Genomic DNA, 14,701 nt, shown 5'->3' on the forward strand with positions numbered 1-14,701 from the left:
AGCTTCTAGGAATGAAAGACGAAGCAGTTCCCCCTTTTGTGAGAGTGCTCTGGAGCCCTTCATGAACAGTTTGGGAGGCCGGGCGCGGCGGCTCGTGTCTGCGCAACATAGACCTGTCTCTACAAAAACAAAACAAAAAAAAAAAACACTTTTTAAAAGTTAGCCAGGCATGGTGGTTGAGGTGGGAGGATCGCTTAAGCCCAGCAAGCAGGTTGGGGCTGCAGTGACCCTTGATCACACCACTGCCCTCCAGCCTGGGCAAGAGGGAGACTCCCCCTGTTTTTTTGTTTGGTTGTTTGTTTAAAAAACAAAACATCCTAGAGTAACAGCAGCCCCTGAAACCATGTTAGCAGCTGGAGGACTTTGCCTCCAGGAGTGAGAAATGTGCCTTGTGTTTATAAATTCAAAAGTGGAGTTTCTAACACCGGCTTCTGTGCGGAGAGATGGGGAAACATCGGTGAGCAAAAATGCCTCTGCCTTCAGAGAAGATATAGTCCAGAGGAGAGACCGCACAAAACCATCCCAACCAAGTCATTGCAAATTGGACGAGTGCTGTGCAGGCACCAAGGCAGGGCTGAGTGCCGGAGGGCAGAGGGAGGCCTGCTTCCGAGGGGGTGAGCAGGAGCACTTCCCCCTGCCTGCAGACAGCATGAGCCCGGCAGCAGGCCACCGCGGGCAGTCTCTCTAGCCAAGGGCAGTACGGTGACCATATGTTCTGGTGTGCCCAGCCCAGTTCTAGTTTATACCCAGTAGTCCCAGTGCTGGCGGCAGCTCTCTTTTTCCCTCTCAAAAGTCATCCAGCTGGGCACGGTGGCTCATGCTTGCCATCCCAGCACTTTGGGACGCCAAGGTAGGCAGATGGCTTGAGTCCAGGAGTTCAAGACCAGCCTGGGCAACATGGTGAAACCCCGCCTTACAAAGAAACACAAAAATTAGCCGGGTCTGGTGGCACATACCTGTAGTTCCAGCTACTTGGGAGGATGAGGCAAGAGAATCACATGAGCAGAGGAGGTTGAGGCTACAGTGAGATGTAATTGTGCCACTTCACCTCCAGCCTGGGTGACAGAACAAGACCCTGACTCAAAGGAAAAAAAAGTTATCCAGTTTGCGTGACAAATTGTGATTACTGTACCTAATATTCGTCATCCCTAAGATGAAGGAGATGGGTCAGTGCCAGGTGAAGAATCTGAGTGGCTGTGGAATGTCGTCTTCAGAAGCTTAGACTCAGGGACACTGCCCAGGTTCATATCCCAGCTCTGCTCCTTGGCAGGTGCATGACATGGGGCGAGTGACCTCAGCTCTCTGGCCCTCAGTTTCCCCATGTATAAAATGGGAATAATAATAGTACCTGCTACATCAGGTGGCTCTGAGGAGCAGATAAATCACTAGACGTCCAGGGCACTGTGGCAGCTGCTTAGTAAATGCTCTGGAAATGTTAGCTGTTTGCGTTTTTCTATTACTCCTGGAGGCCCTGATTGTCACACGGTGGACCTCCCATCTCACTCCTAACAGAAACCCTCAGGCTCCCGTGGAGACCTGAAGGGCAACCCCTGGGGAGAAGCAAGGGAAGTCACCCAGAGCTAGTCATGACTTGGTTGGCTCTAAATTTCTGTCCCTACGTGTATCTGGGCAAGCTTCATCTAGTGCCTCTAATCTGTACCAGATGAGTTTTAATAGGAAAAGTGTATTCCCACCACCCCCCCCACCCCGCCGCCCCAGACAGCCCAATGCCCCACCTCAAGCCGAAGTCACCTGGGCACAAGTGGAGATTCTCCGTGGGCTCAGCTGTGGTTCAGAGGCAGCCTGGCTGCTGGCGGAGATGAGGCTGGGGGTCCAAAGAGGGAACCATGCCCAACTCTGCCTCCAAGCTGCGCCAAACCATTCTGGTTTACCCAGCAATTCTAGAAAAATAATGAGTCCAAGATGTGAGCTGGACTAGAAATGTTTCTTTTGTGCAGAGTGAAATCTGACTTAGCAGGACAATGTTGGTTTTATCCTACATGGATGTTTTGGCTTGGTGTTAGGCCGTGGTGGCTGTGTGGAAATCTCAGGGAAGCTATGGTGAGGGCCTCGTTGCCGGCCCTGCAGAGCCAGCCCTGACCTTCCCCAAGAAGTCTGTTTGTGGAGCCGTCACTTGCTTAGGAAAAGCTTGGCATCTTTGCAAGTTCCTGACGGTGCCACTTGGCACCCCCAGCCCCAGCCCAGACAAGACAGGGAGGGGCGTGGGAGCAGTGTGTTTCACGGCATGATCCATGAGAAGGGGTGAGTCCAGGTGGATGTGACCCCATTCAACCCCAGTGCTTGGCTCTGACTCCCACTGAAGGTGGGGCAAAGCTAATAGAAGAATTTAGGGCTGAAGGTGGGAACCAGTGGGGCCACCCTCTCCCTTGATCATCATCTCTGGCCTGTCCTTTCCTGGACTCCAAGGGTGCTTGCAGGTGGGGCGGGTCACAGCTTGCGGGTGATGGGGAGCTCTCTTGGGAGCAAGCTTGTGGCACAGTGTACCTCCCAGCCCTGGGAGCTGGGCCTGCACCCCATAACGTTGTGTGCTCACACCCACCCTGTCTTCCCAGAGTTAAGCTTGGGCCTGGTCTCGAGGCCCTTCTTAGCTTGTGGGTGTGTCCAGGGTCTGCCTGAGTCTTTGTGTCCAGCTACTCCTGGGTGGATGGAGCAGGGCACAAACCTGCTGGCCTCATATGCTCGGCCTGCCAGGATGGGAGCAGAGACCCGAGGCTTGTGCTTGGGGCTCAGGTCATGTGGCCTCTGGTTACAGGCCTGTGCCCCATCTGCCAACCTGACTCACTCTGAGGCCCCTGCCCACCCCGGGGAAGAACAGAGCCTGCTTTGAGCTGGAAACTGGAGGGGTTTCCTGTTCCATGTTGTTAAGACACTGCTTATAGGACTGTAATCCCAATAAATCATATGCTTGCTGAGTGCAACAGGGTTTTTTTGTTTTTTTTGTTTTTTGTTTTTTTTCTCCAGGCTACAGGGACCTCTTAAAACCAAGGCCTTGGCCAGGCGCGGTGGCTCACGCCCATAATCCCAGCACTTTGGGAGGCCGAGGTGGACTGATCAGGAGGTCAAGAGTTCGAGACCATACTGGCCAACATGGGGAACCCCCGTCTCTACTAAAAATACAAAAATTTGCTGGGCATGGTGGTATGTGCCTGTAGTCCCAGCTACTCAGGAGGCTGAGGCAGGAGAATCACTTGCACCCGGGAGGCAGAGGTTGCAGTGAGCCAAGATCGTGCCACCTCACTCCGGCCTGGGTGACAGAGCAAGACTCCGTCTCAAAACAAAGGCCTTAAGAAGTTTGTATTCTTTCATTTTTTAAAGGGCAAAAAATAGCTTTCTCAGTCCCAGTTCCATTGAGGGGCCTTAGGCGACCCTTGGATTGACAGTCAGGCTCACCTGTATGATTAGCTTAAAGGCAGATGAGAGAGACTGTTATGGCACCTGGGTCTAGCATCCCTATTGCAGCTGAACTGGCCGTGTAACCGTGAGCAAGGCACTTCGCCTCTCTGGGTTTCCTTTTCCTCCTCTAGCAATGAGAGGAGGTGGCCAGGGAGTTCCCATGCTCCTCGTGTAAAAAGACCCATTTCCATTGGTCTATTTCATGTGCTCCGCTTTATGTACACAAAGACAAATGCTACCAGAAAGCCACTGACCTTTTTAAGTGGCTTTGTCCATCTCTGGGATTTGTCTGCATGTATGTATGTGACGGTATTTAGGTTAAGGCTTTGGGCTGTTTGCAGCATTTGAGGGGTTGCTGATCCCTTGAAGTAATTCTCTGCTCACCCACCCTTGCCACCACACATGTTCATGACCCAAGGCCTCTGGGTCTGTGTTCCTTGCTGTTGCCCCTTCCCCTGTGTGAGTTTTTTCACTGCCAAGGCCAAGAGGCTGCACTGCCAGAAACAGTTTCCAGCTCACACTCGACATAGTGGTTGCATTTGTTTTCTCTGTTTTATGAGCCGGGATGGAGTGGGTGGTGGGCAGCCTGCTGGCAGACTTTTGCAGGCTTTACATGTTTATACTTGCTATAGGGGGAGGGCAAAGAGTTGGCTGGACTTTCAGAAGGCTGGAGCTGAGGCATTTAATAGAACCAGATCCTAGAGCCCTTTTTGCTATTATACATTTTCTCTGTCAACAGACACTAAACTAGTCATAATAGTTAACATTTATGGAGAAGTTACCATATTCCACATACGGTGCTAAGTATTTTACATACATGCTTCCAGCTGTTTTGTGAGGTGGTCCTATTATTTATACCCATTTTGCTGATGGAACAACTGAGACCAGGAGAGGTGAAGTAACTTGCATAGACCCCACAGCTGAACTCATTGGGAATACACTGGATTCCAACCCAGGCCATCTCCCTCGGGAGTCCTTGCTCTTGGTGACCATGCAATAAGTACAATTACTATCATATGGAGTCTGTGAAATAAAAGCAAAAGGGCTCTCATAATGAAAGGAGTTAAAAACCACGAACTTTAGCAATTTATTCTTTAATACAAAATATGGCCCACAGAGGATGACGATCTGCCCAAGGTTATAGAGTAAGTCCAGTTGTAGCAAAGAAACTAGGACTTTCTCCCAGTGAGGATGCCACAGGGAAGGGTCTAGCACCCTCGGATCCCTTTGCCAGGAGCATGCATGCAAGCCATACGCCACTCTAGGACTCACCAGCCTGTCTGCCACCAGGGCGAAATGCCAGCTCCATGCCAGTGCCACCTGCCAGCCCCTAGCAGTGTTGTCCTAGCCATCAGCTGTGGTCTTCCACAGCAACGGTCTTCAAAGTGTGGTCCAGGGACCCCTGAGGTCCCAGGGACTCTTGCCAGGAGTCCACATGGCCAACACTATTTTCATAACAAGAAGTTATTTGCCTTTGCATTCTTGTTTTCTCACAAATATCCAGGAGACTTTTCTAGAAGCTGTGTGGCATCATGATATCATCACTCTGATGGCAATGGGACATGAGCTTATGTGTTCATGTGTTTAACATTTTCCCAGTTTTAATTTCTGATACAGCCAATATCCGTAGAATAACACACATAAACAAAAGCTCTTTGAGGTCCTCAGTAATTTTTTTTTTTTTTTCCGAGACGGAGTTTCGCTCTGTCACCCAGGCTGGAGTGCAGTGGCATGGCGTGATCTCGGCTCACTGCAACCTCCACCTCCTGGGTTCAAGCAATTATCCTGCCTCAGCCTCCTGAGTAGCTGGGACTACAGGTGTGTGCCACCACACCCAGCTAATTTTTGTATTTTTAGTAGAGATGAGGTTTTGCCAAGTTGGTCTGGCTAGTCTCAAACTCCTGACCTCCAGTGATCTGCCCACTTCAGCCTTCCAAAGTGCTGGGATTACAAGCACGAGCTGCCGTGCCCGACCAATTTTTAAGAGTATATATAGGGTCCTGAGACCAGGGAAAAAATTGACAACCACTACTCTGAGGTATCAGATCCAGCTAAGGAAAAATTCAGCGGGCAGAGAGGCTGAACAAAGGGAGCTTTTTCAGCCCCGATCCAGTCTCCTGGCTCTGGCCCTGCAGATACCTGCATTCGGGCATGGAACGGCCAAGCTCAGCCTATGGGAAATGCAACCAGCAGGAAAAGAGAACTTCTTTGGGATCTTGAGGACAGTGCATACATCAGTCATTCTCAGCCTTGCTCCTTCAGGCCCTTTCACCCGGGAGTTCTGACACAGCCATGCTGTTGCAGATGGGAGTTTTTAGAGGGGTTTTCCAGAACGGCCAGACATGCATGTCCAGCTTGTCTCAGCCTGCCCAGCAGACTCCATGGAATTACCAGGAAGGAAACGGTAGCCTGGAACCCACAGGCCATGGAAGGCATGTTCCTGAGAAAGTCCATGAATTACTTCTCTTTTTACCTTCCCATAGATCCCAGGCCGGGGAGGTGGGTGGGCCAAGGAGAAAGGCCTGAAGGGGTCAGTCTGGGGGCCGACACAGCCTTGTTTGTACATGTGGACACCAGCCACCTCCCCAGAGGCAGAGGGCTCATCTAGATTTCTGTATATTGAAAGTATTGATCAGTTTTCAATTCAAGAAGCAGAAAGCATTCTAGTTATTGTAAGCAGGAGATGATTCAATACAGGGAGTTGGGAGTTCACACAATCATTGGAGGAGCTCGGGGAGCAGGGTGTAGGCTGAGCATCCAGGAATGATGAACTAGCCCATTAGGGGAGCTGCTGCCTCTGAGACAGCGCCTGGAACTGTGAGTTTGAACAACACCTCTGGAGCTGCAGTTCAGGAGTAAAGCTGGAATCAAGAAGGCATTGCAGCCAGGCATGGTGGCTCATGCCTGTAATCCCAGCATTTTGGGGGACGAGGTTGGCAGATCGCTTGAGCTTCAAAGTTCAAGACCAGCCTGGGCAACATGGTGAAACCCCATCTCTGCTAAAAATACAAAAAATTATTCAGGCATGGTGGTGCATGTCTGTGGTCCCAGCAACTTGGGAGGCTGAGGTGGGAGGTTAAAAAAAAAAAAAAAGGCTTTGCTATTGCTTTTATCATTTCGCCATCACTACCACTGCCTCTGAAGCCTCAGATAGTTAGAAACTGGACTGGAATGTTCTGTAGGAAAAAAAAAAAAAGACCTCAGTTTTCATGACCTGGTTTGCTAGCAAAAACAGACAAAGGGAACACAAAGGTGGCCTCTGCCTCCCATTCACTTACCACATCTCATGCAGCATATCTTACTGATAAAACCTAATTTCCAGAATCCCAGCTGCAAAGGAGTCTGGGAAATGCAGTTTTTAATTTTCCACCTCGCTAGCCAAGATGGTAAAGTGAGGGCTAAATGAGCCAATCCCCAGTGTATACCCACCAGGATTATCAATACTGCGTTTTCTCAAGTGCTGAGTTCTAAGGAGCATGAGGCAGGGGGATGAACCAAGATGCCACCTGATTAGACTTCATGATTTCCCGAATTCCCTCTTGGATTTCCCCTAGTGCAGCTAGGAGATGCCCTCTTAGAGATTTAGTAGCCACACGTGGTGCTTTGTCTTGGCTGTTGGCCACAATAGGGAAGAATGGCTGGCAAATCCACAGATTATCTTTTTGTTTACACTTCAGTCTCCAACACTGATGGTTGAAATAAAGGCTTTTCCTGCAATCAGAAGGACTGATATACAGAAGCATGTCTCTAAGCTTGCCTTCTAGCCCTGTAATATAAGAATTGTGAAATATAAAAATATTTGGGGGGAATTGGGCATTTATGTTTAAGGGAACTCTTATAAACAGAGGGATAATTCATGAAGAGATTGTTGTTTCTTCCTAGACTACACAAGTTCCCCCCATAGAATCCCAGCTTCCTACTCGAATGAGTCAACACTAGGCTCTTGAAAATTACACACCATTCTTTTGTGGTCAGAAACATGACTTGGTCCTTAACTGAAAACCTGGGTACACTATAGTAAGTTACTGATGTTCATCCATACTTTTAGTCACTCAGCAGACCTTTCTTCTTTTTTTTTTTTTTTTCTTTTTTTTTTGAGACGGAGTCTCGCTCTGTCGCCCAGGCTGGAGTGCAGAGTGCAGTGGCCGGATCTCAGCTCACTGCAAGCTCCACTTCCCAGGTTTACGCCATTCTCCTGCCTCAGCCTCCCGAGTAGCTGGAACTACAGGCGCCCGCCACCTCGCCCGGCTAGTTTTTTGTATTTTTTAGTAGAGACGGGGTTTCACCGTGTTAGCCAGGATGGTCTCGATCTCCTGACCTCGTGATCCACCCGTCTCGTCCTCCCAAAGTGCTGGGATTACAGGCTTGAGCCACCGCGCCCGGCCCAGCAGAACTTTCTTCTAATAATTTTTTTTTTTTCAAGACAGGGTCTCTCTCTGTCTCCCAGGCTGCAATGGAGTGGTGTGATCATAGCTTACTGTAGCCTCCAACTCTTGGGCTCAAGCTATCTTCCTGCCTCAGCATCCCAAGTAGCTGGGACTACAGACATGTGCCACCAGGCCTGGCTTCAGTGAACATTTATTGAGGACCTGCCATGTGAGGCCCCAGACTGGGCATATTTTGGAGAATACAGAGATGAGGAAGTCATTGTTCCTGTCCTTAGAAGGAACAGTCTGGTTAGGAAGATGAGATGCATTCATGGCTATTGCTGTAAAGGAGAGTTCTGAGTGATTTCAGACCAGGAAGATATTTCTTCTTTTTTTTTTTTTTTGTAGGGGGTGGGTGGCCGGGGACGGAGTCTCGCTCTGTCACCCTGGCTGGAGTGCAGTGGCATGATCTCGGCTCACTGTGATCTCCGCCTTGCGGATTTAAGCAATTCTTCTGCCTCAGCTTCCCGAGTAGCTGGGACTACAGGTGAGCACCACCATGCCCGGCTAATTTTTATATTTTTAGTAGAGATGGGGTTTCACCATATTGGCCAGACTGGTCTCGAACTCCTGACCTTGTGATCCGCCCACCTCAGCCTACCAAAGTACTGGGATTACAGGCATGAGCCACTGCACCCAGCCCCCGTTTTTTTTTTGGTGGGGGGAAGAGAATCTGGGAAGGCTTCTGAAGCAGGTGGCATTGGAATGGAGTCTTGAAGGATAAATAGGATCTAGACAAGCAGGGGTGAGAGCTGTTCATTCTCACGTGGAGATGGGAGCAGGCAGGGTGGGCTTGAGGTGCATGAGTGCTGGTGGTGTGTCCTGGTGACGGGGGTGAGCCAGGGCGGGAGATAGGGTGAGGTGAAGTTCTGGGAGGCTTTGAGGGCCAGAGATAGCGAGGCTTTACTGGCCTGTGGCCCTTCCCTTCATACGGATTGGTGCGCTCAGTGGACCAGTTAAGTGGCTCAAACCCAGGAATAGTTTTGGAAGTGACAGAACCAGAACATTAGAATACCTTCCCAAAGGAAAGACCTTCAAGATCACTTCTGATTACAGAAAATCCCTGACTTGCGATGGTGCAACTTACAATTTTTCAGCTTTACAGTGGTGTGAAAGCGACATGCATTTAGTAGAAACTACTTAAGAGTACGCACACAACCATTCTGTGTTTCACTGTCAGTGCAGGATTCAGTAGTTACACTGATGTTCAACACTATTATAAGATAGGTTTTGGGTTATATAATCTTGCCTAACTGTAGGCTAATGGAGGTGTTCTGAGCATGTTTAAGGTAAGCTGTTCAGTAGGTGAGGTGTATTCAATGCATTTTCGCTGAAGATATTTTCAACTTACAGTGGGTTTATTGGGAAGTAACCCCATCCTAAGTCAAGGAGCATTTACATTTTGTTGGCTAGTTTTTAAAATAAAAGCATTCTTTGCCCTCAAGGAGAGAAACTTTTAGAATTCTGGAGATGACCTGAGCTTTTGGAGACCTGAGATAGGGGTTCCGAGGGCAGCCCAGGATGACTCCCTGGAGGCGGCTTACTTCCTAGCTGAGGAGAGAGAATGGACATCTTTTTCCTGGCCAGAGCACTTAGCGGCATGTCAAGGGGAGAGACCGCAGTGACCGCACTGGCTGGACACTCCAAGAGCCCCGAGGGAGCTGGGGTGGCCGGAGGCCTGGCCGCCTGCCCCTGGCTGCCTGCCCGCTCCCTGGCTTAGTTTGAAAGGAAGGACAAGAGTGGCATCGGGAGGGGCTGGGAACAGGCAGGAGCCGGGAGGCTGACTTCTGGGCTGTCATCAGGGAGAACAGCATGAGTGAGGGGCAGGGCTCCAGGGCTGCCTTGTTCCTGTGACAGTGCAGGGAAAGATCTCCATCCATTCTGGGCAGAGCAGGTGGGTGTCCCACGAAGTCATGAAGCCATAGGCTGCCATCCGGGCCCCTCCGCGGCGGGGAGGTCTGTTGGACGGCGAAGTGGTCTCCTGAGGGGGCTTCAACACGGAGCCTTGCCAGAGCTGGCAGAGGACAGAAACGCGCCCCCGCCGCCCTGACTGAATCTGAGCCGCTGGCCGCGGGCAGGGGCGGGCGCCGCCTGCGCCGCAGTCAGGGCCCAGCACAGGCTGTGCACGTGGCGTCCCCTGGTGGCGCAGAGCGGGCCTCATGCGCGGCGCCCCGGGAGTTTGCAACTCTAAGCCTGCCGCCTCCTCTCCTTGCTTTTGTGGGCTCTTAGTGATTCTCGGACCCGCTAGGACCATTCCTCTCTGTGGGACCTGAGGCCGCTACTCTTCTTTTTTTTTTTTTTTTTTGAGACAGAGTCCCGCTGTGTCGCCCAGGCTGGAGTGCAGTGGCCAGATCTCAGCTCACTGCAAGCTCCACCTCGCGGGTTCACTCCATTCTCCTGCCTCAGCCTCCCAAGTAGCTGGGACTACAGGCGCCCGCCTCCACGCCCGGCTAATTTTTTGTATTTTTTAGTAGAAACGGGGTTTCACCATGTTAGCCAGGATGATCTCGATCTCCTGACCTCGTGATCCGCCCGTCTCGGCCCCCCAAAGTGCTGAGATTACAGGTGAGCCACTGAGCCTGGCGGAGGCCACTACTCTTTCCAGAGCACCAAACTGGGGGCAACCGTGGCCTGGCACAGGAAGTGGTGTCAGCCCACCTCGGCCTAGGTGCCAGGTGAGGAAGCAGTGGTCATTAATGTTGCACAACAGCGTAATATGCGTCGTCCCATTTGGCCTCATGACAGCCTCGATAAGGAGGTATCACATGCGTGTTGCAGATGGAGAAACAGACTCATGTGTGCTTGTCAGAGGGGATGGTGACCTGATGCTGCTGGTGGCAGCCCTGGGTTTGGACCTGGGTCTGTGAGACTCTTAGCTGTGCAGCTTCTCCCCTCTGCAGAGAACACTTGGGGACCCTGACTGAACTCTTTGGAGGGGACAAGGTCCCCAATTCCACACACTGGGGAACCATTCCTTCCCTGGGCCACCTGAGGGCCCTCAGGTTCTGCTAATGGTTCATGACAGAAATTCCTTCTGTGCATTGCAGGTTCAGTCTGGGTCTCTGTGAGCAGAAGGAGTAGGTCCCCTGCAAGGGGTGATCAGCCTTGGTGGCCACCTGTGAGCATGTGTGTGCTTGAGGGGTCCCCTGCTGCCTTTCAGGGAGCACTCTCCCTAGGCCTGACCCTCTCTGCTGCCCTGCAGGGACCCCCACCCCCCGCCTGACCCTCTCTCTGCTGCCCCACAGGCCCTTCATGCTGCTGCCACCCCTCATGGAGTGGATGCGCGTGGCCATCACCTACGCAGAGCACCGCCGCAGCCTCACCGTGGACAGCGGCGACATCCGGCAGGCGGCCCGGCTGCTGCTGCCTGGTCTGGACTGTGAACCTCGGCAGCTCAAGTATGAACCAGGGAGGAGGGAGGACCCCGGCATCCACGTCCTGCCCCCAGCGGCTCCCCTCTGCTGGCTTCTTCCCCAGGTGGCTGGGAGGGGGTCAGAGAGCAGGGGCTGCAGCACATTTGAGCTGCTCTAAGGGTGTCGTCTGCAAAGGCCAAGGCTGAGTATGGGAACAGATCGATTGCAGACCTTTGCTGCCGTCTGGAAACGTCTCCTGCAGCTGCTGGTCTGCTACACAGAGGACACACACATTGGGAATGGGGCAGGAGAGCCCACACATCTGACTCTGGGATACTTGGGGGCTGAGGGGCAGAAGTGGGCCCATTCTTTCCTCTGTTCCTGTCATTGACACCACGTGGAGCCCTTCCTGGGTGCAGGTGCTGAGCCCTTCCTCTTTATGTGTATTATCTTAGTCCTCCTGACAAGTGTAGAGAAGAGGCAATCGTGCCCGTCTTACAGATGAAGAAGCTGAAGGTCAGAGGGGAACAGTAGCTTGCCCACAGATACTCAGTTAGTGCTTTACTGTGTCCAGATTTGAACCCAGGTCCATACGGCCTCCAAGCCTGTGCTCCTAATTTCCTTGCCTAAGTGCCTCTCACAGTACACTCATTTGCTGAGGAGCTTTTCTAGAGAAGCTTCCCTGGCCATCCTCGGCCCGTGAGAGCCTTTTATCTACTTTATTTTAAAATTTAAAAAAATATATATATATATTTTTTTGAGACAGAGTTTCGCTCTGTTGCCCAGGCTGGAGTGCAATGGCGCGATCTCAGCTCACTGCAACCTCTGCCTCCCGGGTTCAAGCGATTCTCCTGCCTCAGCCTCCCAAATAGCTGGGCTTACAGGCATGCACCATCACGTCTGGGTAATTTTGTATTTTTAGTAGAGATGGGGTTTTACCATGTTGGTCAGGCTGGTCTCAAACTCCTGACCCCAGGTGATCCACCGACCTCCGCCTCCCAAAGTGCTGGGATTACAGGCATGAGCCACCGCACCTGGCCTTATATCTTTTTTTAACCCTCTGCCCAAACCCAGGCCTCTGTCTTCATGCAGAAGGCCCAAACCCCATTCTAGGACATGAACTTTCTACATTTTGGCCCAACCAAGGCTCCAGGCCAAAGCTGCCAACTGGACGTCCGTGATGTGACCCCTATAACACAGGCATTATCTGTGACTTTCCATGTAGGTTGCATTGTTTGCAAATGGGAGTCTATGCCACTCTCTGCCATCTGTTTGGTACTTCTGGGCCTCACCAGGAAGTCTTAAAGAGAGAGAACACAGAGCTAAACACTAGAACCTGGCCAGGGTGACCATTTACAGGCTGAGTGCAGCCTGCTCGACGCAAACAGTATACAACCAAGTGCTATGGCACGAGTCTGGGTGGGAGCTGCTTCCTGCTCGGGGCAGCCCCATAACAGATTGTTTTACATGAGTCTTTGTTTTCTGCCAGTTGAAGCAATGAGGGCTCAGAACACTTACTTACTTATTGATCGATTGATTGATTGAGATGGAGTCTTGCTCTGTTGCCCAGGCTGGAGTGCAGTGGCCCAATCTTGGCTCACTGCAACCTCCGCCTCCTGGGTTCAATTGATTCTCCTCCCTCAGCCTCCTGATTAGCTGGGATTACAGGCACATGCTACCATGCCTGGCTAATTTTTGTATTTTGAGTGGAGACGGGGTTTCATCACGTTGACTAGGCTAGTCTTAAACTCCTGACTGACCTCAAGTGATTCACCTGCCTTGGCCTCCCAAAGTGCTGGTATTACAGGTGTGAGCCACTGCACCTGGCCCCCAAGCAATTTTTTAATGTACTTATAGAAAAGCAGAAATGTGTGCCCTTCATGTCACAGAACACGATGGGGACAGTAATTGCTGATCTGATCATAACTCCCTGGCCCTTCTCCCCACCCATCCTCATCCTCACTCTACATGTAAGCCTCACGCATCTGTGTCACATCATTGAAAGTTGCTGTCTGCATACAGTCACATGCACCTTTGGGTCTCTTCTGGGCAGACCTGAACACTGTTTCAGTTCCTTCCGGAGGCTGGATGCCCGAGCAGCTACTGAAAAATTCAACCAGGACCTGGGTTTCCGCATGCTCAACTGTGGGAGGACGGACCTCATCAACCAAGCCATTGAGGCCTTGGGGCCAGATGGGGTTAACACCATGGATGACCAGGTACGTCCTGAGAGCTCCACTAAGACAGGCGCGAGGACCAGAGTTGGGAATTCTCAGCTCCCAGCCTTGGCGGCCCTCTGTCTTAACCCTGAGACTTGCTCAGCTCTGTGCTTCGAAGAGGCGGGCTACCTCCCCGAACCCTGCCTGCCCCCTGCCTGGTCACATGGAGTGTCAGCTTGGAGACTTCTAGTACCCCTTGGAAAAACTTTGTCATGTGGCTTCCACTTCCCTGGCTGGACAGCTGGCCACTGTTTCAGGTGGTGCAAGGCTAGGAATGAGTTCAGGAGAGTGAGCTTCATCTCCAGCTAGGGACCCGGTCGCTAACCCTGTAGTATGGCCTATTGTGGGCCGACTACTTGCTGGGGGCATAGAAACCCCTGTCCTCATGGAGCCACCATTTTAGTGGGGGAGACAGATAATAAGAAACACAGACATGTAAAATGTAGAGGATGTTCATTTAAAGTGCTGAGGACTAAAATGAAGCATGAAAATGGGTAGGAAATGTTGGGGGTGATGTAGTTTTACATAGGCTTTAACTTGAGTTTCGCATCTGTTTTTTTACTTTTGCTGTGAACAGCTAACATTTATATAGCATTTGCTATGTTCGAGGCATTGTTCTAAGTGCTTCACGTAGATTAACTCATTTCATCTTGACAGCAGCCCTGTGATGGTGATGGAGCAAATTATTTTCCCCATTGTATAGATGAGGAAATTGACGGACAGAGAGGTTGCTTTACCTAAGGTCATACCACTAGTAAGGAGCAGAGCTGGGTGGAGAATCTGAGCAGCCAGACCCAGTCCCTCAACCACTATGGAATATCCTGTGTGTTTATTTGACACTGTACTGAGAGCACTTACTGCGTGCGGAAGGGCAGTGTGGGGTCTGGAAGGCCACACAGAGCGTGGGGAGTTAGACGACAGTGGCGAGTTAAGGCAGCGTTCTCAGATGAGGTGACGGCACAGTGCAGTGTGTGATGAAACTCTGGGCAGACCGTGAGGCCAGGGTGGACTCTGACAGATGGGACGGGCTGCCAGGGGAAGCTTCCTGCTGGAGGCGGTTGAGCCCAGCCTGGGGGAGGGCAGCATGGGGATGGAGCAGAGAGGAGTCGGGAAGGGATTCCAGGGAAAGGGACATAAGGAGCGTGGGGTGGGGCAGTCAGGGTGTGGACCCGGGCCGGGGGTTGGGGAAGGACCACAGGCCCAGCGCTGGGCCTCCGGAGGGCAGTGGCAGGTGACAGGCTGCTGTGGGATCTCGTGGGAGCCTCTCCGTCCACACAGGCTCCAGGGC

The 14,701-nt window shown here is 51.6% G+C and overlaps 1 protein-coding gene across 2 annotated transcripts in view; it reads left to right on the forward strand.

Moving 5' to 3' along the window:
* The window catches only part of ABTB2 (ankyrin repeat and BTB domain containing 2), a 212,869-nt gene that overhangs the window by 179,100 nt on the left and 19,068 nt on the right, over nt 1-14,701 (forward strand). For both annotated transcript variants that reach the window (XM_005578227.5, XM_074013974.1), the window contains 2 exons: nt 11,087-11,239; nt 13,248-13,413. In XM_005578227.5, the coding sequence (XP_005578284.1) occupies nt 11,087-11,239; nt 13,248-13,413 (319 nt within the window). The remainder of the gene's footprint in view (nt 1-11,086; nt 11,240-13,247; nt 13,414-14,701) is intronic.

This window comes from Macaca fascicularis, chromosome 14, assembly GCF_037993035.2.
Source record: "Macaca fascicularis isolate 582-1 chromosome 14, T2T-MFA8v1.1".
Classification (NCBI taxonomy): Eukaryota; Metazoa; Chordata; class Mammalia; order Primates; family Cercopithecidae; genus Macaca; species Macaca fascicularis.